A 26,505-nucleotide genomic window follows, 5' to 3' on the forward strand; every position below is an offset into this window, starting at 1 on the left:
ACTGAAACATTCAACGTTTGAAGTCAATTTGGCATAAACTGTATCCCATCCAGCCAATACCCAAATACGTCCATGCTGTCTAAACTGCGCCGTCTAAATCAATTTACACTAAAAGACTATTTGAGTAACCAAATACAATTAGTTTGTTAACTAGCTACCTTACATTGGTGTGTTCCTGCGAGCTAATTGTACCGGTATTTACGAACTGTTCCATGTCTGTAAGCTAAGTTAGCAAGCAAAACAAAACTCAAAAATAAAATTGTCAAGTGACAAAACTACAACCTTAACGATAAACTCAAGTTGGGGACGGTGTTGAAAAGGTGTATTGTTATAACGTTAGCTGCTGGCTGGAACAAATAATAACTATATTATATTAGCTATAATAATATGTCAGATGTATGACAAAGATCTAGAGGGGTCCTGCTGAAGCAAGTCACACAAAAAAAGTCTGAAATCGGTGCAATATTTAAAAGTCACAAAAAAAACTAACTTGTCTGAGATTCTTATGGAAAATAAGCCAAAATACGCGCGGCACTTCATAAACTGACCCTTGAAAAGAAATGGTGATGGCATGAAGCGAGACGGTGGTTGGAAGAGCACGCTTGTTTGAAATGGAAAAGCGTTGCGGTAGCTTTTGATAAAGACGAACATCAGAACGAAGCAGCAGCTTTATAAGTGGGATGCACTGTTGAGGGCTACTTCCGGAGGGGTTCTGCTAATTGCACAGAGATTGTGACTGCCGGTTAAATGGTGTCCCTTGAGAAGGCAAGAACAAGATGTACAGTGGGGCAAAAAAGTATTTAGTCAGCCACCAATTGTGCAAGTTATCCTACTTTAAAAGATGAGAGAGGCCTGTAATTTTCATCATAGGTACACTTCAACTATGACAGAAAAAATGAGGAAAACAAATCCAGAAAATCACATTGTAGGATTTTTAATTAATTTATTTGCAAATTATGGTGGAAAATAAGTATTTGGTCACCTACAAACAACCAAGATTTCTGGCTCTCACAGACCTGTAACTTCTTCTTTAAGAGGCTCCTCTGTCCTCCACTCGTTACCTGTATTAATGGCAGCTGTTTGTACTTGTTATCAGTATAAAAGACACCTGTCCACAACCTCAAACAGTCACACTCCAAACTCCACTATGGCCAAGACCAAAGAGCTGTCAAAGGACACCAGAAACAAAATTGTAGACCTGCACCAGGCTGGGAAGACTGAATCTGCAATAGGTAAGCAACTTGGTTTGAAGAAATCAACTGTGGGAGCAATTATTAGGAAATGGAAGACATACAAGACCACTGATAATCTCCCTCGATCTGGGGCTCCACGCAATATCTCACCCCGTGGGGTCAAAGTGATCACAAGAACGGTGAGCAAAAATCCCAGAACCACACGGGGGGACCTAGTGAATGACCTGCAGAGAGCTGGGACCAAAGTAACAAAGCCTACCATCAGTAACACACTACGCCGCCAGGGACTCAAATCCTGCAGTGCCAGACGTGTCCCCCTGCTTAAGCCAGTACATGTCCAGGCCCGTCTGAAGTTTGCTAGAGAGCATTTGGATGATCCAGAAGAAGATTGGGAGAATGTCATATGGTCAGATGAAACCAAAATATAACTTTTTGGTAAAAACTCAACTCGTCGTGTTTGGAGGACAAAGAATGCTGAGTTGCATCCAAAGAACACCATACCTACTGTGAAGCATGGGGGTGGAAACATCATGCTTTGGGGCTGTTTTTCTGCAAAGGGACCAGGACGACTGATCCGTGTAAAGGAAAGAATGAATGGGGCCATGTATCGTGAGATTTTGAGTGAAAACCTCCTTCCATCAGCAAGGGCATTGAAGATGAAACGTGGCTGGGTCTTTCAGCATGACAATGATCCCAAACACACCGCCCGGGCAACGAAGGAGTGGCTTCGTAAGAAGCATTTCAAGGTCCTGGAGTGGCCTAGCCAGTCTCCAGATCTCAACCCCATAGAAAATCTTTGGAGGGAGTTGAAAGTCCGTGTTGCCCAGCAACAGCCCCAAAACATCACTGCTCTAGAGGAGATCTGCATGGAGGAATGGGCCAAAATACCAGCAACAGTGTGTGAAAACCTTGTGAAGACTTACAGAAAACGTTTGACCTCTGTCATTGCCAACAAAGGGTATATAACAAAGTATTGAGAAACGTTTGTTTTTGACCAAATACTTATTTTCCACCATAATTTGCAAATAAATTCATAAAAAATCCTACAATGTAATTTTCTGGATTTTTTTGTCTCATTTTGTCTGTCATAGTTCAAGTGTACCTATGATGAAAATTACAGGCCTCTCTCATCTTTTTAAGTGGGATAACTTGCACAATTGGTGGCTGACTAAATACTTTTTTGCCCCACTGTATGTCAGGAGAAGTGCAGTATTATCATAAGGAGAAATGCTTGGAATACGGAGGAGGAATGGAGGGGAAAAGTGAGGCAGAGGAGGTCTAAGAGAGAGAGGCGGGAAGAGGGTGTGCTTGAGTCGGTTAAAAATGGCGGGGCAAAAGCGAGACGTTTGTGAAATTATAATGGTAGAAAGTGTAAGCAGAGTGAGCTGAAGACAGGAGGAGAAATGGAAGTGAATGAGGTTGAAGTATCGGAGGTGGTAGGTTTGATGAAGTTCTTGGAGCCTGAGGCTTGCACGAGGGTCAGGATAAAGAAGAGTCTGACAGTAGGAGTGAAGTTTTTGGAAAACGTGGACCCTTGCTTTTTGGCTGATCCAGTTGTGGTTTCAGGGTGGGTGAAAACAGAGTTGGGTGCTGTGGAATCAGTGAGGTTAACCAGAAGTGGTCTTGTGATAATTGTTTGTGTTTCTGCTGCTCAGAGGGAGAAGGCTCTCCGAGTTAAACGAATGGGGGGGCAAGAGGTGAATTGTTTTGCTCTCAAGAAAAGGGCGTCATTGAAAGGAGTAATTACTGACGTAGCAGAAAATGTCAAAGTTGACCAACTGAAGGGGAAGATTCTCTGTGTTTGTGATGCTTGTTGTTTGGTGCGACGCAGACAGGGTGAGGTGAGTGGTGAAACAGAAGAATCATTGTCTGTTCTTTTGAGTTTTGATGTTGAGTCTTTGCCTGATAAAGTGATATTCGGATATATAAGTTATCTTGCACAAGATTTTGTGCCGAATACATTACGTTGTTACAGGTGTCAAACTTATGGGCATGTGGCAGCAGAGTGTAAGAGGGAGGTTCATAGGTGTGAGAAGTGTGCAGAAGGGCATGACACAAAGGAATATGTAGCATTGGGGAAAGTAGTGGTATATGCTAATTGTAGGGGTGTCCATTGGGCTGGAGATCAGAAATGTCCCGTGCGAGATAGGCAGGTTGAGGGTTCCAGGGTTAGAGAAGTGCAGAAGTTGTCATATGCTGAGGCAGTGGAGAAAGTAGAGGAAGATGGGTCAATGGAGAAGGATCCTGAGAGGAGTGGTGTGAGTAGTAGATCTGTACCAGTACAGAGGGATAGGCCAACAAGTGATATATATTTCAGTAAGATTGGATTTTTTGCATTTATAGCAATGGTTATCAACTGTACTGCAGGGATGGAACGTAAGTTGCAGAAAATTTAGGTTGTGGTGGCAGCTGCAGAGAGGAAGCAGAATGGTTACAGGGTGTGTTAAGTGGTTGTGTCCAGTGACGGTTTTAGCATGTAAATCTTGGTGGGGCAAAAAAGTATAAAAGTGGGACGCATGCCAGCAAAGCCACTATACAACATAACACAACACTAAACAATACATTAATTGCACTATAACGTTGACAAATGGTGCCCACAAACTGTTAGGGCCTACATAAAGCTGTCCCAACAGCAGTCCCATCTTACCACTGCTGCACCTGGCTATCAGCAAAGCCTTGTCTGGCAATGAAACAGTTAATTCAGCTTTTTTTTAAACATAGCTGATATGGCTGACTTGCTTAACAAATGTGGTTTCTAATGACAATTGAGATGTACAAACTATTGCATAAGGGGAGGACAAGCTGATAAGAGGCAAGCCATAATTTCGATTAAGACATTAATGAGCGAGCTAGGACGGATTTAGTCAATATAACTATTTGTATAGCACTTTTGAAATGTACGGCGACAGATTTCAGAACATGGGCCGTTCTTACAGTGTTCTCCCTGTACACCAAGTCAGAACCGTAGGATAAATAAAGGGGGCATGAAGCAAAAATGAAAGCTCTCACAATATTTGATGATTACATTTCTCTAAAACAGGTTATGGGCTACATGTGCACCACCAAGTCAGAACAATAGGTGAAATTAAGAGGGGTAAATAGACCAAATTATTAGGGTGAGGCACATGGGCTACTAACATCTTACTACACAACATACACTTAGTATTACATTCTTAGCTACAGTATACATATCTCCCAGGCATATTACATAATTTATGCAGCAGCATACAAGACATTTTTGGACTCACCTTGTTGTGCTGTGCTCACTTGAACAGGAAGGTGGCGCTGCGGTCCTTCGTAGGCAAATTTTGTCATTCTCTGGATGTATGGTGCTTTCAAAACAAATGGGAACTCTGGAAAAAAAACATGTTGAATCATGATGATGTCATTGATCTTCACGTCGTAGCTCTAGAAAGAGGCCGGATTTACAATTCCAAGTTCGATGACCGCTCAAAGCGTATTTTCCCAGTCGGAGCTCGTTTATTCCGAATTTACCAGTTGTCTTGAACTCGTTGAAGTCAAGTTTTCGCAGTTCCGAGTTAACAATTGTTTTGAGCATGGCACAAATCATGCTTCATTGACAGCTTGGCCAATGTTGAACGTTTATAATTTAAATTTGGAAAAGAGCCCCCTAATCCCAGATTTGGGACCACACAGCCGCTGTCACTGATTCCTTCCAAACCACTCATTGTTGAATTTGTGATTCCCAACTTGCTGTGTAATGTTTATGTCCAATAGCTGATGAGCAACGATACGTTGCATCTGTAATTTCTCTTCATTATTTCTCTTCATATGACAAGGATTAAAAAGGATTTGCCAGTAGATTGTCGACTTGATTCATGATGATGACTGCTAGCTAAGATTTTGAAAGTATGATGTTGACAGTCCAATCAAGGCCACTGTACATATAACGTGATTTGACATCAATTTATCTGTGTTTTCTGCTGGCTTGCACCACCACCACAGAAAGCACTGAGCTAGGCTGAAACACCTGCATTTTGGAGCTGCCTTACTCAAGAAAACAAAAAAGAAACCATGTTTGTATGCAGCTTATTAACTCAATTATGTCTTTTTTTTTTTTACATTGTTTGCAAACTGATATGTGAATACGTATTAATTTCAAAATAACATGCAAAACAGGCAAGCATTTGTTAAAAATGTGGGGCTCAATCCCTGAATAACGGGTCGCCACTGGTGGTGTCCCATCCTTTCAGGTTGTTGGTCTGAGATAGGACTAATAGATTGAAATAGTGGAGTAGGATGGGGTTATTTTTTTCTTTTATTTTTAAAACAAGTTCTGAGTGTCGTGTTAGATGGTAGGGTATTTGTTTATTTATTTTTTCAAGCGAAGTATAAGGGAGTTGTACTCCAGTCTAGTAGGTGGCGGTAATGCAACATTTATTGGATGCCAACCGCCGTTAAACCTCATCAAAGAAGAAGTAAACCGACCCTTGTTGTGAACGCGCAGTTCTCTGTCACCCAGTCAGCTGACATCCAGTGCCAGTTTGTTGCTTGTCATTAGGCCCATGTTTTTACGTCGTGTATGAGCAACTGAAAATCTATTTAGTCAAATCAAGTAGCTGATTATTATTAGTCAGTTGTTTTCTAGCTACCTTTATTAGTAAGCAAAAAACAACAACTGAAGAACCAGCCATGGCGCTCAGCGATGCCGACGTACAGAAACAGGTAACATTATCTTGCTTGCTAAAGCTAGCTAAGTTTTGCTAACACAAACTATTACAAAGTAGAAAAGGTAATCTGTGTGCTTTATTTTTAGTTGGCTATGCTAACATGTCTGCTTTGTGAGATATACAGTTAGCTATATATTTGTCAGCTCTCACCAGATGTCAAAAGAGCTACTATAGTTCGATGCATCATGGCACTTCCCCTTATGATTCAAAATGTATCTAACTGTCCAGTGTTTCCAGATTTCTATGAAATATGATCTATAATTAATTACAATATGAGTGAAATAGTTTTCCTTCACAAAAATGTATTTAGTATGTTAAAAAGCAGCTTTTATGTGTGGGTATAACGTTACTCCAACAACAGAATGATGTGTGCTTATACTTTACATTTAAAAAAAATGGATATGTAGACCGTTGATTGGCAGCTCATCATCTATGAGGAAATAACTTTTTGAAACGGTCTATTTAGATACAAGTTAGATTTTTTTTTTCTTCTCCCAATTCATGCTTTGGCCACATACGAGTATAGGATGAGTCAAACATTATTTGGATATGAGTTAACAGAATATTCACCTCTAAAAGTGAGATTTTCACTGGACAATTAGGCCTAGTTTAATTTAGCAAGTTAGAGAACAAGCTAATTAATTGGTGCTTTCTATGCATATCAACCCACTCTAATCCATGAGTAGATTGGTTTGCCATGCCAGTAATTTGCTTTGCCTTGATATATTGTGCCTCTGGGTTTTTGTGTTGGAAAGGCACTTTGGGAATCAATAATGCCCCCCTGCCTAATGTTTTAGAGTGCATTATATGAAAGATGGCATACAGGCAACAATGTACTGCGTCTAGGCATAGCTAGTTAAAAAATGTGCATTTGGGACCTATGATGGTGGATTCCTCACTTGTTCATGAGAAAATTAGTTCTACACACTTCTTCATCCCTTGTTTCTCCTTGGACAGATCAAGCATATGATGGCCTTCATTGAACAGGAAGCCAATGAGAAAGCAGAAGAAATTGATGCAAAGGTAATGCTCTCCCATCTAGCCTGCAAGTCTGGTAAAGGTACTGTTCAAAATATTAACAAATTTGTGTCTGCTCCTAAAGGCAGAAGAGGAGTTCAACATTGAGAAGGGCCGTCTGGTGCAGACACAAAGGCTCAAGATCATGGAGTACTATGAGAAAAAAGAAAAGCAGATAGACCAGCAGAAGAAAATGTGAGTTTTTTTTCCCCCCGTTATATCCCAGCAGTGAATTCTTCTCAGATGAATGGGACATACTCTTCATAATGATATCTTTTCTGGAGGCAGATCCTAATTTAAACAGTGTGACATTTTGGCAATTACTACTTCTTCTTACCCAGAGTCAGATGAACTCATTGATATGTCTCTGCGTGCAGTTTGAAAGTGTTTGCGCGATGACTGGAAGTCTACAGGAACAGCTAGCATGCTAGTATGCTAACTACAAAAGTACACTGTAACATCACTATTCTGCCCTACCAAGCAAAAATCAGTGGTGGAAAAAGTACCCAATTGTCATACTCGAGTAAAAGTAAAGATAGCTTAACAGAAAATGACTCAAGTGAAAGTCATCCAGTAATATACTTCCTGAGTAAAAGTATTTGATTTTAAATATACTTAAGTATCAAAAGTAAATGTAATTTCAAAAATATACTAAAGTACCAAAAGGTCAAGTATAAATATTTTTAAAAAAAGAAATCCTTATGGCAAACCAGGCACGATTTCTTGATTTTAAAAAAAATTCACGGATAGTCAGGGGCACACTCCAACACTCAGACATAGTGTAAAAATGAAGCATTTGTGTTTAATGAGTCCATCAAATCAGAGGCAATAGGAATGAGCCAGGATGTTCTCTTGAAAAGTGTGTGAATTTGACAATTTTCCTGTCCTGTTAAGCATTCAAAAGTAATTTTGGGTGTCAGGGAAAATGTATGGAGTAAAAATTACATTATTTTCTTTGGGAATGTAGTGGAGTAAAAGTTGTCAAAATATAAATAGTAAAGTACAGATACCCCCAAAAAATGACTTAAGTAGTACTTTAAGTATTTTCACTTATTTACCTTGGTTTCACAGTAACTTTATGCAGTTACTGCTAACATGACCCCCATTTTCTCCAAAACACAATACAATATAGGCAGGATACTTGTCCACATGATTAAGCATGTATTTAATGTAGCAAAAATGAAATTAACTAATTTTCAACCAAATGAGCAGTTTTTTTACCTTCTTGGTAGAGCAGTATTCTTCCCTTTTGCACCATAATTTGTTCTCTCCATGTTGTCCTGTCCAAACCATGTGTTGTGCCTCCCATTGATAAGAGTACTTGACTGCCAGTCTGCCACTTAATATTTGGCTTCTCCACACAGTCAGATGTCCAACCTGATGAACCTGGCTCGACTGAAGGTGCTGAAAGCTCGTGATGACATGATTTCGGTTAGTGGCGGCTTTCCTGCAATTATCTGACCACATTAAATGTTTCGCCTATCAACAACATTTTAGATTTCTTGTTGCTAGTGATGTCTGACTCTTTCTCTTTCTGTGTGTCAGGATCTGCTAACTGAGGCTCGTCAGAGGCTGGCTAACATTGCCAAGGACCCGGCGAGGTACCCTGCGTTGTTGGAGGGGCTAGTTCTGCAGGTAGTCTTTCTGTGCGCTCAGGATTAATCCGACTCATGTAGGCTGACAGAAGTTTGCCGTGCCGCTAATACTCACTGTCATGCAATGAACCATGGCTACTATATGTGGTCTAATTATGTCCGGACTTCAATTTCAGGGATTCTACCAACTGCTGGAGCCCAAAGTGATAATTCGCTGCCGGCAGCAGGACATTGCCATGGTGCAGGTCAGTGTTATGTTATTTGCCATTGTCTGTGTATCATGACTGATTTCAGCTTGTATTATGACTTGAATTGGCCTACTTGTGTTTGAGAAAATTTGGATTCATTCACAATTTGGTTTTCACCATACAGGCTGCTGTTCAGAAAAATATCCCCATCTATAAAGCTGCTGTGAAGAGCAAAATTGAAGTTGGCATTGACCAAGACCGGCATCTTTCACCAGACATGTATGAGATTCCTTTTCATTTCACATTAATTGTGGCTAAACAAAGAGCACATCAATGACTAAGAGGTACAATAACAACCAGGATGCTAAAATGGGAGTCAGGTAGCCTAGCAGTTAAGAGCGTTGGGCCAATAAAAGAAAGGTCGCTGGTTCGAATCCCCGAGCCGGCAAGGTGGAAAAAATCTGCCGTTTTGCCCTTGAGCAAGGCAGTTAACCACCAACAACAACTGCTCCCGGGTGCCGACGATGCCGAAGTTGATTAAGGCCGCCCCCTGCACCTCTCTGATTAAAGTGTTGGGTTAAATGCGGAAGACACATTTCAGTTGAATGCATTGTTGTTCAACTGACTAGATATCCCCATTCCCTAAAATAGAGTGCATGTATTTGTATTCGGCACATTAGCAATGCAAAGGAATGGGAGAGATTACATCTACTTTACTGTTATGTTAAAATGGTTTCACATCTGTTTTTGAACGTTAACTTTATCACACTGTGCAAATTAGGTCTATCCATGTGATTGATTGAGATAATAGGACATAAGCAAGCTATAGTGGTCCTTCAGCGAGTGACTGTGACCTGTATGATTCTGGTGTCCACAGCTCTGGAGGTATTGAGATGTACAACGCTAATGGGAAGATCAAGGTAGCCAACACCCTGGAGAGCAGGCTAGACCTCATGGCCCAGCAGGTACAGTATTGACATATTAGACAGAAGAGGAGGGGTTAGGAATCACAATAGAAATACCCCAAACACTAACCCAATTATGTCACATGTACTCCTCCAACAGGATGAGGTTGATTTGAATCTGCTTGATCTTATCTACCTTAATATCCTTTGTAAGCTCGGTTGATGAGTACTCTGTATCCTGAGTAGTACCGGGACAGCTAGGTATTCACTCTGACCTCTCTGTTTGTTCTCTGACAGATGATGCCTGAGGTCAGAACGGCTCTGTTCGGTGCCAACCCGAACCGTAAGTTTTTGGACTAAAAGATGGTGATGCTGTTGGAGACAAAGGTTAAGGGATCATTGGAAGTGTTACTGCGAACAAGCGTCTCATTTGGGCTGGATATGTTGAAAGTTGAGCAGAGCCTAAGAACACCCTTTCTCTGATCTTCCCAACTTTAAGCACTTATCTATATGATCTTCCAAAGTAAGAAACTGTTATGAGACACGATGTGAGGGAGAATGTGTGTTGTCTGGTGTTAAGGGTAGGTGGCTTTCACAAGTGTTTTATACTACCTCCTCAGTTTACCACTGCTCCCCTCCCATCACTAAGGGTTGTCTGATTGTCCCCTTACTTTCCCTTGAGGAATAATCAAGTTATTTTTGTTTACTGTAAGGTGTCCAAACACCTAACAGGGTGGCTGCCGCTATTCCTTTTGATGTTTGTGTATTTTGTGTGTTGAGTGGGAACATATTGGATTGGAGAATGAATGTCTTTTGTTGTTACCCATGTGATTAACAATACATATGCAACAAAGAAACATGAATATTCACTGTTTGTACACAGATTGTTCATTCAATTCAGATGTTCTCCAATGAAGAATAAAATAGTTATTCCAACCCTATCATAAAATGTATAAAACAAAATGCTTTCATTGCCACCTAGTGGACTTAATCCAAAGTGCGTTGGCAAGAACCTGGTACTTTTTTAAATGGATCTTATCATAGGCTATACTAAGTTGTACATCAAACTAACTTCTGCTGAATTCCAAAATGTGTAAGATAAATGCAAGATGTTTAGGACGAGACTCCATCAGCAGAAATAAGGCTTTATTTGCATAATTTTTATTGTTTGCATGACATATAATTCAAAGATGCATTAAAAAACAAGCTAACAGTTACAGTTGTGGAGAACAGGAAGGTAAGACTTCTGAGTGCAGGCCCAACAGTCTTAACCTGTAGGAGAGGAGCCTGGCTGTTCAGTGGGTTACAGTACAGAGACTAGGATTAAAGCATTAACTGGAGGAGTCCAAGATTACAACTCTGGACTCACGGATGGGAAAGAAACTCACTGGGGAGAAAAGCCAATGTGGAGGTTGTCCTTTTTCATGAAACGAAAAGGATCTCTGTGAAAGGTGGACCAATTGCTTTGAATTGCCGGACACATTTTAGACTTCTCATGGCAGTGTAGTCAGCATTATACAACATTAGTAAATAAAATGTTTGATCTTTTAAAAACAAATGTTGATGGATTTGTCACTTACATATAAAGTGCTTTTGTCAAACCATGATAGCTTGGTAACTTCCTTAGTGATGATAAAGTCAAGGAGCCTTTGCATAAGAACCATGGAGAGTAATCTCTCCCTCAATTCACTGCTGAATGAAGCAGTATGTTTTGTACTGTAAGGGACACTGACACATGCTGCTGCTATCCCAGTAGCCCTAGCAACTGCTCTCCTACACCCAGGAAGTAGACCCCCTGTGCGATGCCAAAGAGGGGGTCGATGACCAGTGCGCGACTAGTTGCCCCATTGAGGAATGTTGCTGGGCCCTTTACTCCAGATCCTCCTATGGAAGTGTGAGAAACCTGCTGTCAACCAAAGGTTAGCGCATACATATTGGAGAAATGTGTGTTTTATGGTGCAAGCCTTACCGTGTGCAGTCAACAATGCCACGGTATGTGTCCTCCCCCTTCTGCAAGGTCTGTATACGAGTCTTTATGACTGCACACACACACTGAAACCAATGTAAACTCAACTGCCCTTAAAGTACAGACAATGTGGATATCATGCTCTGGGATTGCAGAGTTATTGATAATGTATTTCATACCATTGTAATTGGGGTCTCATGGTATAATTGAATTGTAATCCGCTAATCAAATTAAATAGCCTTTGCAATCCCAACCCAACACAGGAATCAGCCCTTACAAACTGCTCCTGTATGACATCTACAGATTAGATGGTCTTATTGTGGACATTAACATTTAGGACTGAATGACATGCACTGCTACTGAATACAGTGGTTTATCTCTCCTTTATGGGGCTCCCCCAGCCCTTCCCTGCCTCTGTCTCTCACCGTCAAGTGGTGTGACAGCTACAGCTGCCACTGATCCGGCTGTGCAGCCTGCAGTGAAGGACTGCAGGAATGGGGCCCGCTCCTGCAAGTCTCCATGACTACTCGGCCCTTCCCAGCGTGTTCAGGTTGGTGAACAGCGGGAAGTAGATCATAGAGAAAGGAAAATCCCTGGAATACGAAAAGAACGCAGGCATGTTTCAGTCGGTCCACAGCTAGATTCAGCCTGCCAGACATACAATAACTGCAGAAACCTATTGATTTATGTTGGCCTTGATTAGCCAAGGTGCCAGACCACACATACAGTAAGTACTGTACATATGTAAAAGACAAACGTATCAACAGAAATACAAAATATTGAACGGAGCGATGCAATATGTGGTATATGTAAATCAGGCAGCCTTTACAAGAAGTAAATCAAAGTCTTTGCCACAAACTAATCACCAGTAATGAGTCAAATCAGGCCTGACAGTGAATCTAGCAGGTTACCTCAGTTCAGTCAGTTCAGGATTACGTCATTCCGAACTGAACAAGAGAAATGTGTGTGTGTGTGCTTCACAGGAGGCTGCTGAGGGGAGGACGGGTCATATTGATGTACGGAACGGTGCGAATGGAATGGCATCTAACACCTGGAACCATGTGTTTAATGTACAGTATTTGATACCGTTCCACTGATTCCGCTCCAGCCATTAACACGAGCCCATCCTCCCCAATTACGGGGCCTCAACCTCCTGTTGTGTGCTTGTACCACAGGGAGTGAGTGAGTGATTGAGTGTGTGCGTTTCTTTGACACGTACAATTTGTATAATATCATTCTTTCCTTTAGCTTTTCACTTTCTATGCTATTTGCCTATGTGGATTTGTCAGAGGCAGAGAGAGATAGAGTGTCACACCTCATCAGTGTGGCTCCTGCTCCCCGGTAGAGGCCTGGCAGGCCACGTGTCTTCAGTAGCTCCAGGGTAATACGGACGGCAGGGGTCCGAGGTGGAGGGGCAGGCTGGGCTGGAGGAGATGGACCAGGAGCTGGACCAGAAGCTGCAGTGTGTGCTTGGACCACTCTGCTTGGACCACTATGCTTATGTCAGCTGTCACACACACACACATCACATCAGTGCAAAAAAAACTTCAGCAGCAGTCTGAGATGTGGTTGGCCTAAGGACAAACGGTTCACAGAACTCAAACAACCTTCCTGCGTCCTGCAAATGGATCTTGAGCATCTCCATGGGTGTGGTCACTATCATCTGGCAGGTCTCCGCACCGCATCCTGCCAGTATCTCCCCCCACAGGGGCAACTTCCTGTGGGCCAAATGACAGGGTTAACAGACTAATAAATAGACACATAGCAATAATAACAATAATGGCACTACCCCTGATAAAATGAGACAGTTTACTGTAGCAATAGCACCTTAGTTCGTCTGACTTCATTACATGAATGTTATGTTAACTTGATGGATAAAAAACTACTCTAAGGTATGTCAATTTATGTTTCAGTTAAATAGTTAAAAGTGTAAGTGCTGTGCTAGGACAAAAAGTTAGTTTCCCGTCCTTGGAGAGCTTCTGTCTGAAGATATAATTTGCTGACAGTTTAATGGCATTCTCTGGTGCGACGAGTGAGATTCACTACTGCACCTGCGGAAAAAATAGTAATGGATTATAACAACACAATCTACAGTTAACGTCATTAAAAAAACGTCCCCTGCACTTTCATATGATTAGCTCTAGGCTAGTTAATAACTCTAGGTGCTCAATACTTTCAAAGGGTATAATACATGGTTTATAGCAGTTATTTCAATTTAGGCCGTGTCAGCTACACTCAACACAGAATTGTACATTACATTAATCCAGGGAAATAGTACCTCGATATATCCCAAAGTAGCCTTCCATCTTTACTGTCTTCGTCAAACAGTCCAGCCTTCACATCAAAAGGAGAAGTATTCAGGTAAAAATCAGTTTGGGTGAACTTTCTGATATATTCATGATATATCTTATAAATCAAATCAAACTTTATTTGTCACATGCACCAAATACAACAAGTGTAGCCTTTACTGTGAAATGCTTACTTACAAGCCCTTGACCAACAGTGCAGCTTAAGAGGAAGAAAATATTTACCATGTAGACTAATATAAAAAGTAACACAATAAGAAAAACAATAACGAGGCTATATACAGGGGGCACCGGTACCAAGTCAGTGTGCAGGGGTACAGGATAGTTGAGGTAGTCTGTACATGTAGGTGGGGGCGAAGTGACTATGCATAGATAACAAACAAACAGCGAGTAGCAGCAGTGTACAAAAGGGGGGGGTCAAGGTAAATTGTCTGGTGGTGATTTTATGAATTGTTCAGCAGTCTAATGGCTTGGGGGTAGAAGCTGTTGAGGATCCTTTTGGTCCTAGACTTGGTGCTCCGGTACCGCTTGCCATGCGATAGCAGAGAAAAACAGTCTATAACTTGGGTGACTGGAGGGCTTTGGGCTTTCCTCTGACACCGCCTAGTATATAGGTCCTGGATGGCAGGAAGCTTGGCCCCAGTGATGTACTGGGCTGTTTGCACTAACCTCTGTAGCGCCTTATGGTCAGATGTCGAGCAGTGATGCAACCGGTCAGGATGCTCTTAATGGTGCAGCTGTAGAAACTTTTGAGGATCAGGGGACCCATGACAAATATTTTCAGTCTCCTGAGGGGAAAATGTTTTGTTGTGCCCTCTTCACGACATTTAACTGATGCTTATTGACCATGCATAAACAATGAATAGCATTTAGTAATTTGCTTTTCCTTACAATACAGTGTCTTGTCAATCTTAACAAAACCCTACATCATAGAATGTTGGTTGTTCAGCATCACTTAAACACAGCTACACACTACAAACATAATTGATGGACACTTTCCTTTAAAGTTAGAATCATTAATTGAATCAATAAGCTGAGGGATGGGCCTGTAGAAATGTAACCACTCTTAAATGAATAGACAGCACTATGGATGCAAGGACTGACCATCCATGATACTGTTTACATTGTTTACAAACAGAATAAAACAGGTTTATATATTTGGGTTCTGATGGGGTACAACAGTTGAACTAAGCTCATGAGGCATTTATAAGTTATATTCTCCAAGAATCAATAGGTATATATCATTCATTTAGAAGTCCAAAAATAGATGTATCAACTAAGGATTCTAACTTGAATTGGTTCACAGTTTGATTTTCCATTGATTTGATTAAACTTCATTAGCAGCTACTAGATTGTTACTTAATTAAAAGACCATGAGTAGTCAGGATGCCAAAGGATCACTTCTGTGCCAACCAGTAACTCACTTCACCAATGTAAATATAGGCTCAATGCCCACTCAACGCTATGATGCCATAGTGTGTACAGATGTATAGAGATAGACAGTTGTCTGTACTAGACAACCAGTAGAGCCAAGCATGTCAATAACTAGTACTATAGAGTCAAGAATTGATTATTTTCCCTGTCTGATTTCTTGTGGAAGCCACTCAGTATTGTAGCGCTCACCAAAACAGCACCAAACACTTGTTTTGAATGCAAATGTTCAAAAACACATTTGACCTAATCTGCCCTCAGTTTAGTCTGATTACTTGAAAACAATTACTGTGTGCATGAGTCAAAACAGAACTATTCTCTCTTTCATCCAGTTCAATAAACTGTACTTTATTTACTTTTTTGATTTACTTTTTTATTTTATTGTGTGAACAAAGTAAAAGAGGAACCAAGCCAAGGCAGTATGTCATCACCACTTACCACACTCACAAAGTAATAAACAATTTATCTTCCTAAAATGTGAATTTAAACCTAACCTTAACTACACTGCTAATGTTATGCCTAACCTTAAATACAATTTTACAAAAGCTCATTTTGGTTTTCATTCATTTTTACGAAATAGCCAATTTGGACTTTTTGGCTACGAGAAAACAAGGCAGTACTCACATTCCGGTGTGGACTCGGGCACCCTGCTGGTTCTGTAGGCGGGTCTTGGCCCGATCATTACGAAACACACAGCTCACACCCACCAGCCCTGTCACGCCCCCATTAATCAGCTTAGCAGGGAGGCTGCGGAGGAGGGAAACACGCACATACACCCACGAAAGCAGCCCGAGTGACACAAATCCATGCATAAACACAGAGGAACACAGGCACACACACAAACAGACACACACCCACACACACACATGGAAAAACACAGACATAAACACTTTGTAAATGGAAATGCTGGCATAGGGCAACACAAAATGTTTCCTCCTTTCACATTATTGTTAGATTGAATCCTCCAGGTTCTAGGTGAAGAGATATATTGCAATGGGGGTTACCTAACTTTCTGCTCAGCCATCCTGTCTCTCATTGGGCTCCAGGCCCACTTCGGTTTCCTTCCTCCTCCTTCTCCCATCGGCACAGCAGCTCAGCCCAAAGGTGTTATCACCACTACCGTACCCTTATCGACCCATCTGTCTCCAGCACAAATGCAACTTGCCACCTCTATGGTATCAATGTGGTGTCTGTTCTTCCACGGTGGGGAACCAATAGCGTTCCTCTCCCCTGTATTTTGTGGCACCCACCACCTGAGCTTAACCGGTGTCCTCTGGCCAGTATTCCTGCTCTGCTGTGCCTCACAGGAATACCAGTGGTCTCTGTCTGTTCCAATAGAGCAAGGCCACACCAATGACAAGGGTCAGGTTACCTTTTCTCATGCCTCAGTATCATACAGAGGTCCTATTTATCTCGTTGTAAACTCTCTGAACTGCAGGGACAACTCTTTATGGCAATAGTTGTTCAGAGTATTGCAGAGGATTGAACGTCCACACACTGAATAAGAATTTTGACCATAGATCTTATGATTGAAGGCCATCTTGGTCATTCATTAGCCGGGTCCCAGATCTGTTTGCGCCATCATGCCACTCCATTCCACTCCTTGTCATGTTGGCATAGGACAAGGAGCAGCAAGGAGTGGAAGGTCAGCACAAATACATCCGGTACCCAAGTAGGTCATTCATAATTCTGAAGCAGAATGTCCTGTGGCTCCCACACAGAAAAATAACATCTTTAGTCTCTCTAATCTTATTGCTAAAAGGGATAAGATGATTTGAGCTACCAAGGAGGGCAAAACTGAAAGATGACAAGCTTACCAGTTTCCTTTAGTTGTGTTTGAGATCCACCATTTCCAAAGGACTGAAAAGAGATTCAATGTGAACTTGTAACATTGGTTTGATAAATGTTTTCTGCTAACAATAATTGTCAGAAGCTGGTCTGTTATTATGCACAATATTACCCAAGCCGTAAAATCGACATCAGGTGTTCCCACCTACCCTCTTCTCCTCTTGTCCCCTTTCTTCCATTCTTATTTCTTTCTCTCCTTATTTCCTTCTCAGCTCCCTAATTAATCTCTCTTAATCTCCCCACCTTCCTTCCCCTTCTGTCTTTTTTTACCACTGTAAACCATCTCTCTACCCTCGCTTCTCTCCTCCTTTGAAAAAATAATGAATTCACCTTTCTCCATCTCTCACCTTTGTTTTGACACCATTCTCTTGATTTCTCCTCAGTTCTTATCTTCCACCACAACCATCCTCCTAACCGTTCCTCGGGATCCCTTTCATCTTACAGCTCAGTCTTTTCTAGTGCCCAGTCAGTCACATTCTGCACATGCCTTTCACTGAGCCGCTCTGTGAAACTTTCTTTCAGCTCCGTTCCATTCACACTAGTCCCCTGCCAAAAACGCAGACAAGAGTCTTTACCCCATGCCAACTTCAACCCCCCCCAAACCCCAACTGCTTCAAACTGCACCAGGTCATCCAGCTCAGACAACATAGATCATTTTTTGTCTGAAAAATAGGTTTTTATCATGAGAAAGACAGCAGTGGGGAACTTACCCCTGTCAGTGCATCCCACAAGCAGGATCAAGCTGTCCACGTTCCTTTCACTTCAACAATGTGTGCAGCAATGGTAGTCAAGCAGAACAAGCTCCACCCTGCTCTGCTCCAACTATCTGGTTTATATGAGTATTGATTTTTAGTATTGATTTATGTTAATGGGACTACAACTTCTGACATTGATAATTAGTCACAACAATGGCAAATACTTGCATCCCAGCAGTAGTTTTTCATAAAAGTAAATATCACTTTTTCACAAACATTTCTTATTTTGTGTTACAATCTGTTGTCACATTACAGTACAAAGAAAATGTAAAAAGGGCATAACTTGCAAGAGAAAAATACAAACTGATAGAATAATTGTTCTTATCTTTTGGAGTGGTACAAAGGTCAGAGTGACTGTAAAACAGGTGGAAACAGGTGTACATTCTACATGCAGAGACAGACTGGACTAAATGTTTACTGCCATAACAACACAGGGCTTACCAACCCTGTTATTGCTTGTCTTTATGTTTGCTATCTCATTATCTAGGCCTATTGTGTTTATTTTCTTCCACAATGAAAAGGTTGTTTTACAAAGAGTGGAAGCATTATGGATGGTATTTTTGTGGAGAGGAGGACTTTCAGAAAGCACCAATGAGAGAGCGGCTCTCACACCCCAGTTGTTGAAGTGGGTAAATGTGGCCCCCAGACTACCTGGTGTCAGGTTACAAACCCTGGACTCCCCTTAACTCCAGATGGAGAGGATTTTGTAGTCTGTGATTATGTAAGGTATTTGTATTCCAAATATCCTCTGTTAGGCCATATTGAGTCAATGAGTCCTGTCTCAAAAACTTGCCAAGTGTTTCCAGAGGATCAATGGAAAAAAATCAACACTGACAATGTTGTGGGTATGATATTGACCAACCTAGGGTTGGATGCATAATCCATCCAAACTTTTGCTATTGCCTTAGATTCACAAAGTCCTATAAGAGCACCCTTCCAGACAGTACTCAGAATAGTCTAATACAGTACTTACACACTAATGTCCCTTGCCACTAGAGTGCTTCCACAATCATCTATGTATATATTATATTTATGTATATTCTTTATTATTAATTGTATTATTTTCATTTCACTTTGACCAGGGTTGTTGGAGCTTAATTACCCTGTAATTACACCTGCAACCCTTTACATGTGACTATTAAACTTCTAATCTAACCTAATTGCGCAAAGAAACGTGTGATGACAAAGATCATGCTCACTGAGGTGACTCATTGATTTTCATCATACATGGTCTTTTAATCTTAAAATGATGGTCAACCTATGTTAGGACATGCTAGTGGGCTGCATGAAATGGTATTGGATAGTCTTTATGAGGCACACACATTGGAGTTGTGAATGGATGTTCTGAAATAGTCTGGAGCCTAGATCATTGAACAACTTCCATGTTCTAAAATGAGTAAGGCTACCTAAGCTCGACCACAGCCACACTGGACAACAGGCAGTCGGGATTTGTCTGTCTCCTAGCAACATGGCAGCACTGAAGGGGCACAGCAGCTCCCAGGGGACCTAAGCCTATCAAAATATCGACAGCACTGTGATAGCTGTCCACCGACTAGCCCTGAGGTGACTGCTCAATCAACCCCAGCCCTAATAGAATACAGATAGGTTCAATCAAAGGGCAGTTTCCATTTGCTAGTGAATATGTCAATATAGAAAATGTTGATAAACAGAATGTTGTAGTCCGGGAAATTGCATGATTGCTGTTTCTCTTCTTTCCATTGTCAAGCTTTTACGAATTGTGTAGCCTACATAAATGGTGAATTATAGTATGTTATTTTGGTAGTCCATTAAGATAGCCGCCCATTAATGACAGTTCAGAGAAACAAAATGACAGTGTCTAAGGCCAGTTGTCATCACCGCACACAACCTCTCTCCTGTTCATGCGCTTTTCTCTTTCTGCGATGGGGGGAGCCACAGCTTTACATATTAAACTTAAACCCTTGTTGGAGATTGCCGTTACAAAACAAATATATTCTAAACATTTTCCTCGCTTTTCAAGCTAATACAGCTACACTTAACTGTGGTTTTATATAAACTACAAGTTTAAATATAAAGGCTAATTGCTAGCCTATAATAAGAGTTCAATAAGGATATTATTACCTAACTCATCATAACTGATCCAGGGAGGAAAAAAGAAAAGAAACATCCAACAAACAGTGATCACGTTTAATCCAGTGTAAATGCCCTGCACTTACTTTCTTCAACTCTTGAAGACGCGCAACAGAAGAAGCGCACACAATTTTTATGTAGATACCGTAGAAGCGCTTTTGCAAGACCGTTCTGAATTCACGAGCATTCCCTTTAAATGGGGACTGGTCTATCAGTCGAGGTGGTGGTGATGGCCGCATCGTAAACAAAACAAAGAAACCGGCTAATCAAATGTTCTTATCAATATACTTTAATTTGAGTATAATTACATGTAAACAAATAGGTTGATGGGTACCATAAATGCTTAGTCACTAAGCATTTATGATACCCAGGATTTTGTATATTTAAATACACGGCGTAAGTAGCTAACTGAACACCCCTCCTCGAGCCACGCTGGTAGCGCCACCCCATCTGTTCAGCGCTTGTGAAATTCTGATTGAAACAGATTGTAGCAAGCGCTCTCCGACCTGGGTTGCAATGGCAACTGACTGGATGGAACATCAACAGCAACTTTTGTCCTATTTTTTAAGGAATTAACGAGATTTTACACTGATACCTTGAGGAAATTATTTCTAATGTGAGAAACAAAGTTATACAATTTAAGGTCCGAAAATGTTCCAGGGATGTACAATTTCTGTGGAAGAGATCCAGTCTTGGTGGGAAGTCCCCGCCATAGCTCATTTCTGTTCGCTGTTCAGGACGGCATTCAACCTACCAGACTTTGAAATTGAGGTAAAGAAGTTCTCGAAATTACATGTAGATATTTGGGAGATTTTCTTTTCTATTTTTGGACTGCTAAATTTCAATTTCCTTCGTATTTGGCTCATATAATTGGTTTTGTAGGGTAGTTGAGATCTAGCTAGCTAGCTCACGTTAGCTAGCTAGCTAATCTATTCAGAACTTATCTGTGTTTATCTAACGCTAGCCAAGTTAGCTGCTAACTAGTTAGCTAGTAAGCTACTAGCTAAGCCAGAACGTTTGAAAAACAGTTAAGTCCCAGTTGAAATAAACGGTAGTTTAATTTCATGATATAAATACGATTACTTTGTTGCTATAACAAGCAATGCAGTTAACGTCAGCTAACAAGTTAGACCAATGCCATTGGCAATGGTCGTGTGTTGTATTTTGATAGTTCTTGCCAGCCCAAACAGAACCATGTGGTGTGAACCGTTTGTTTTCATTTGGTGAAATCTTCGCTCGTGTTTACAGCCATCCAGTCATAGTAAATCGCACGTCTTTGTCCAAATGTTACCTAGCTAACTTACCGTTTATAGTTTGAAACAACGTTAATTATATCACCATAAATAGCTCGAAGTTACAACGTTAGCTAGTTTTGTAACTTATAACGTTAATTGATTAGAGCGTTGACGTTACTCACAATTTCAAAAGAAATCACCCGTGAATAAAGACTGCTTGTAGTTTTATCTTGCTCCCCTTTGATCCACTGATGCCATGCTGATGCCATGTTTTTATCAAGTACAGTCAAGTTCATGACGAGAGTTTCGAATTAATTGTCTAGCATGCTATCTGGACGGGGTAGTCAGGGTAACATTTGCCATTCTGGCATTTTCATTCGTTCGAATGTTTTAACGTTACTATGATGAAGCAGTCGTTCAAATGCTTGCTTTATGTGAAGCTAAAATAAATTCGTCTCTAGAGCGTCAGTGTACATTGGAGTCGGTGCATGGGGGGCTGGCTAAGCTTCACCTCTAGTTTATAGTAAAGTTGGTATTGTGTATATTTTTTTCCGCGAGCGATATCATGATGAAAACGTCTCGATTCTGTAGAACTCGGGTTTGATCGATCTGCAACGTTTAGTTTTACGCGGGTGCGCGTGAATTATTGTATCGATCTTTAACCCGGTCACTAGACACAGATCACATGTGCTGCCACTGTATCTGATTTCAAGAAACATTTTATTTGATGGATTGCCTAATCCGTGACGCATATCAGTAACGGAATCTATGATAATGAGGTTTAATAGCATATTGGTCCTGCGCAAATGCTCACCATAAACCCACCGATTTGACGTCTTAATCGGGCGCACTCTTGGTTGTCCAAGGTCACACTTCTATTGTGCTCTAGTCAATAATAAAGTTGAAGGTAGGCTATATATCTGAATAAATGTTAAAGCTCTTCAATTTATTGATATAGCCAATGACTTCTACATCTGTAAATATAATTTGAAGTGGTGAAAATGTACCTACCTACATTTCAGAAATACTATTGGGATTATGTAAGAGGTAGAGTGTACATACTGAAATCTGTAATTTTGTCACTCTTAATTGCTAGAGGACAATCTCTTGTTTCCCAGTCTATAAAGAATCAAGCTCTCTCTAGTGTAAATATGCAGTGGATGATGATAATACAAATCTAAGCCTAGACTGATCAAATGTCATTGTCACATCTTCATGGACCAGGGTAGTATAAGCCTTGGACTACATGATCTCACTCAACCGAACCAATTTTCATTGCATCACGTTACATTATGTTTAGGGGCTCTGACATTTGGACATTACGAATAGCATTTTTCTTTATTGAACCTCTGTTCAAGCAAGGTTAGTCTGAAAATCTTACACAGGTAGGCTATTTATACACTGGCCCAAATGGAACTGAGTTGAAAGGTTGCCAGTTTTCCTCACTATTTGGGACAAACTAAGCCCCATCAGTGAATTGTGGCCCTGGATGATCTTATGTGCTTCATTACCTGGCCTGTAATGGAACAGAGCTTAGTGGATGGCTCTGTTGTTCCTCGTTTGGTTTGTACTTAGCCCTAATGTGTGCTCTTAAACGACTGCTGAAAAAATCAGATGGCTTGTTAGTAAATAGCACACAAATCCAGGTCTAAGAGGATCTAGTGTCTTTGATGTGGCCTTGCCTGGGATGTGATCGTATGACCGCGCCAGAGTAAATGATCAGCTCAGATGAAGGCCTGCGTTTCACTGGACAGAGAACGAAAGCGCTTTAGGAGATCACCTCAAGCTCTTTCTGTAGTCACCAGCATGTGTATACATACATATGTAGCCTAAATCAACTGTTGCTCAGACCATACTAGATTTTCCTTTTAAGGAGCTAATTATATATATTTTAGCCTTTAGGGCCATTTCTCTGATGCAAGATCTAGTTTATAAGGCTCATTATATCTATGTGAAGCCTTGAGGATATGTGGCTATACAGCTAGGATGTTCTAACCATGTTTGACCTGTTTGGATCAACTCCATAGTTCACAGTAGGGTTGAGGAGAGAGGGGTTCCTCTGAATGATTCCTCCTGGGGCTCAGTGAACACTGGTGCTCTGTGTTTAGGCAGGAGGGGGTACTCTTGTCAAACATTTTTATTTTGCATTCATGCTGCATATCATGAGATACCATGGTTTCACCAAGCAGACCTACAGTGACATGGATTCAGAACACCGTTGTCTCAATAAGTAGTCTAACACACCTCTATTTAGGATTGAAATAGCCTATTTCTCTGAAATTCAATATTGGCCAGTCTCACCAAACTTCTAGAAGTTGATTAACATTATTTTATATAGAAGATGTAACCAGACTGTTTCTTTGAACTCTACCACCAAAAATCTTAGATACTGATTTCCTGTGTTTGTACTTGTGCTCTGTCTGTGTCTTGGTGGCACTTAGCTCTGTGCAGTGTGAGCATTGAGGTTGGGTTTCCTAAGAGTTGGGTTGGAGCGATGCTGGAAGTGGCTGTCATTCCCCTGACAGAATGGTCTTTCCTCTGGTATCGAGCGCCCAGGTGATTTGGGTTGAGCTTGGTCGCAGTGTCAACATTACATGACATTCTCTCCGTCCAGCATTGTGGACACAGCGATGCATGTCTCACTGGATGGACAGGAGGGTCAACATTGTGGCCACTGAGAGCTTCAACCAGCTATCCCTGACACATTCATTGGGTGTTGTTAATCTTCTATTCTGGTTTTGTCCCCAGGTGTCAGAATTGGCAGATGGGAGGAAAGGGTATGCTAGCCTCTGAGTAATGCACTTCTTGTGTAGAGAGGATATAAAGAACAGTTTTATTTGTTACCAGTGTCATCTCTTCAGAGGAAATTATCAGCATGCTAGAGAGGCAAACATGTAAGGATTGACTTGAAGAATGTATGTTACGCCCTTTGCTTTAGCTTCGCATGGCTCTAATATCTTGTCTCTTGGTCATAAAGCTGTTGGTAGCGAGAGCTCAGGATGGAGGGAATGGTTCAGTGGGCAGAGTTCACTGTGGCTTTTTTCAGGAGCCCCTTTATGAATGTCACAGAGCCAAACTTTTGTACTTGTGAAACCGCTACCAACTGGATATTAACAAACCCAGTGATCCAGTGGGAAGGTGGTGTTGTCGAGCGGCTCTTTTTTTTTTCGGGCCACTGTTCCGGTGGCTGATAATGGAGATTTTCTTGGCAAGTTCACACAACGGCTCCTTGCACATTGTTCCCCTGTTACACTTCGCTGTCGCTCCCAGTCTCCCCTGGCCGGAGGGAGAGGGACTCTGCAGGAAGAGGCCCCAGCCGACCTGGCCGTCCCCTGCTTCTGTCTCCATGGAGGCACACTTGATTTCCTGGCAATGTGGCTGTGAAATGAGCCCTGAAGTCCCAGACTCCAGGCATTCTGAGCCTCCTCTGAAACCTCCAGATTGTGCCCTCCACCCCCAGAACTGCCAACCTGAGCCTAACATTCTACTTGAGATATGTGTCGTGCTGGTGTTTAGTGCAGCTTGTCTGATTCCATACATCTTCATCTGTGTCTGATATCTGTAGAGCGGCAGAGAAATTGGGCTCTTTCTGGGGCAATTTATTAAACTTAAGACAGGCATAATGACCGGGTACTAATATGCATTGAGGGTGACTCTATTTAAGAGCTGGGTTGACGAAGCCAGTCTGCAGGGCTGGATGCGGATGTAATGTAAATCTGGTGCTATCTGCACTGATGATGCACTGAAACGGGTCCTGGTCACTATGGAGCCAACCTACCTACTGTAGAGAAGATCCCTCAGCACTCGACCTGGCAGTTCTCAACAAACTGAAATGAACAGGGAACCTAGTATGTTGCTTATTGTCCTGAAGCCATTGAAAGTATTTCACTCCAATGACTTCCAACGCCTACTTTTAATCCAACTCCCGCCTCCATATTGTACTGATTGCTCATCACGTCCCCGTGACAGCCAGCCCTCCTCTCGTTCTTAGGGAGTCTCCCCGACCAACTTGGGTTGTGATGTTCAGTGTGCCAGTGCTGAATAGCCTTTATTCATCCAGCCCCCAGAGCGGTGCTACTCCAGCCCTGGCATCACCATGACTAAATCCCAGATGGTGGCTCTTTCTTTGCCTTCCCCCTGGAGGGTGGAGGTGCTGCTGACTGGGTGCTGCTGCCTGCTGCAGCCTTTCTGGACTGGGGGGGGGGACTTCTATTCTTCCCAGGCCTGCGCCTGATTTGTAAAAGAAGATTTAGTCCTATTAGATCTGGCAGAATGGGGAGCTGAGTGAGCAAGGCCTCTTGACTAAAAGTAAATGGATTAGGGAGAAGGATCTATAGTGGTTTGGGATGTTCCCCAAGTTTAGACAGGGCCCTCTGGTACCCACTAATTCACTGTGTGGATTATATGTCAGAGACGGGCAGCACGCTTTAGCTAAATCCTGCTGAGTCTGTGTTGAATTGGGGGCATTGATCTGAAAGGGGCCGTCCTCAGCGGAGCTCCTGTGGTTTTTGGGAGGAAGTGAACGTTGGCTGTGGGATCTGCGCTGTCAATAAAGGAAGGGTCAGTGGGCCATGTTGCAGCCAGCGCAACGCTGCATCTTGAAAAGGATAAGTGGTTGCTGCGTTCATCCTGAATATCTTTACCTTTTAACCCTCGCCTGCACAACTCTTTTGTCAGCCCCAAAAGGAGAAAGGACCCCCTACACACACAACAACAATGAGCCTTTCATCAGCCCAGTTTGTTTTATAATATTATATCGCCGAATCCTCCACCCGGAGTTCTCCCTTAGCTCTGCTGCGCTACACACCACAAACTCTCCCAGCACAACCCTCCACTGCTCATCCTATCAGTGTCACACATGCAAACCTCACATGGCCATGTCGGCTAACCCCAAGCCCAATCCTTTTCACACCCTGCTGTCACCCCTCAAGGTTGTGGATCCCTCATAAATACACACATTCTTAGTCCTTCACATGCACTATGTCTCTATAACTACCAAACCCAGGCACATTGTAAGAGCTGACTCTCCCCTCCCCCAGCTGTGATTGACAAGTGAAGCAGCAGTACATGCATCAGATGGTTTCACATGGGGAGCTGGGGGGTGGGGGGCACATACACTGGGGTTTTTTTCAGCCAACTCTATTGTTGCTGCTCCCCATGGCTCCCTCTCTCTGTCTCCAGTCTGGGGACGGCCTCTACCCTAACTGGTCTGCTCTTTCAAGGGCTCACCTTATTTTGGCTTGTAGAGAAGAACGAACAGAGTAGA

At 41.9% G+C, this 26,505-nt stretch overlaps 2 protein-coding genes, 1 long non-coding RNA gene and 1 pseudogene across 5 annotated transcripts in view; 2 read left to right on the forward strand and 2 right to left on the reverse strand.

The window, feature by feature from the left end:
* Positions 1–5,610: 5,610 nt before the first annotated feature.
* Positions 5,611–10,533, forward strand: LOC110498193 (V-type proton ATPase subunit E 1). The gene is made up of 9 exons (XM_021574820.2): positions 5,611–5,879; positions 6,842–6,907; positions 6,987–7,096; positions 8,266–8,332; positions 8,447–8,536; positions 8,673–8,741; positions 8,869–8,963; positions 9,562–9,649; positions 9,887–10,533. Exons 1-9 carry the CDS (start codon positions 5,847–5,849, stop codon positions 9,947–9,949), a joined length of 681 nt encoding a protein of 226 aa, XP_021430495.1. The 5' UTR covers positions 5,611–5,846; the 3' UTR covers positions 9,950–10,533.
* LOC118936424 lies at positions 10,378–13,218 on the reverse strand (annotated as a pseudogene). The gene is made up of 5 exons (XR_005034309.1): positions 13,142–13,218; positions 12,871–13,059; positions 11,981–12,148; positions 11,559–11,628; positions 10,378–11,473 (listed from the first exon to the last, which is right to left on the reverse strand). The product of XR_005034309.1 is annotated as a mitochondrial glutamate carrier 1-like (transcript).
* Positions 13,219–14,591: 1,373 nt separating this feature from the next.
* Positions 14,592–18,672, reverse strand: LOC110498203. The gene is made up of 6 exons (XR_005038576.1): positions 17,851–18,672; positions 17,488–17,686; positions 17,110–17,152; positions 16,297–16,618; positions 15,917–16,039; positions 14,592–14,649 (listed from the first exon to the last, which is right to left on the reverse strand). It is a non-coding gene; the product is annotated as an uncharacterized LOC110498203 (long non-coding RNA).
* A 1,613-nt stretch (positions 18,673–20,285) lies between these two features.
* Positions 20,286–26,505, forward strand: part of LOC110498211 (cat eye syndrome critical region protein 2) — a 55,027-nt gene continuing 48,807 nt past the window's right edge. The window contains exon 1 of one of the 2 annotated variants that reach the window (XM_021574851.2): positions 20,286–20,775. In XM_021574851.2, the coding sequence (XP_021430526.2) occupies positions 20,656–20,775 (120 nt within the window). In that variant the 5' untranslated portion in view covers positions 20,286–20,655. The remainder of the gene's footprint in view (positions 20,776–26,505) is intronic. The other variant, XM_021574842.2, reaches the window with a different exon arrangement.

The sequence above is a fragment of the Oncorhynchus mykiss genome, chromosome 2 (genome assembly GCF_013265735.2).
Source record: "Oncorhynchus mykiss isolate Arlee chromosome 2, USDA_OmykA_1.1, whole genome shotgun sequence".
NCBI classification, from domain to species: domain Eukaryota; kingdom Metazoa; phylum Chordata; class Actinopteri; order Salmoniformes; family Salmonidae; genus Oncorhynchus; species Oncorhynchus mykiss.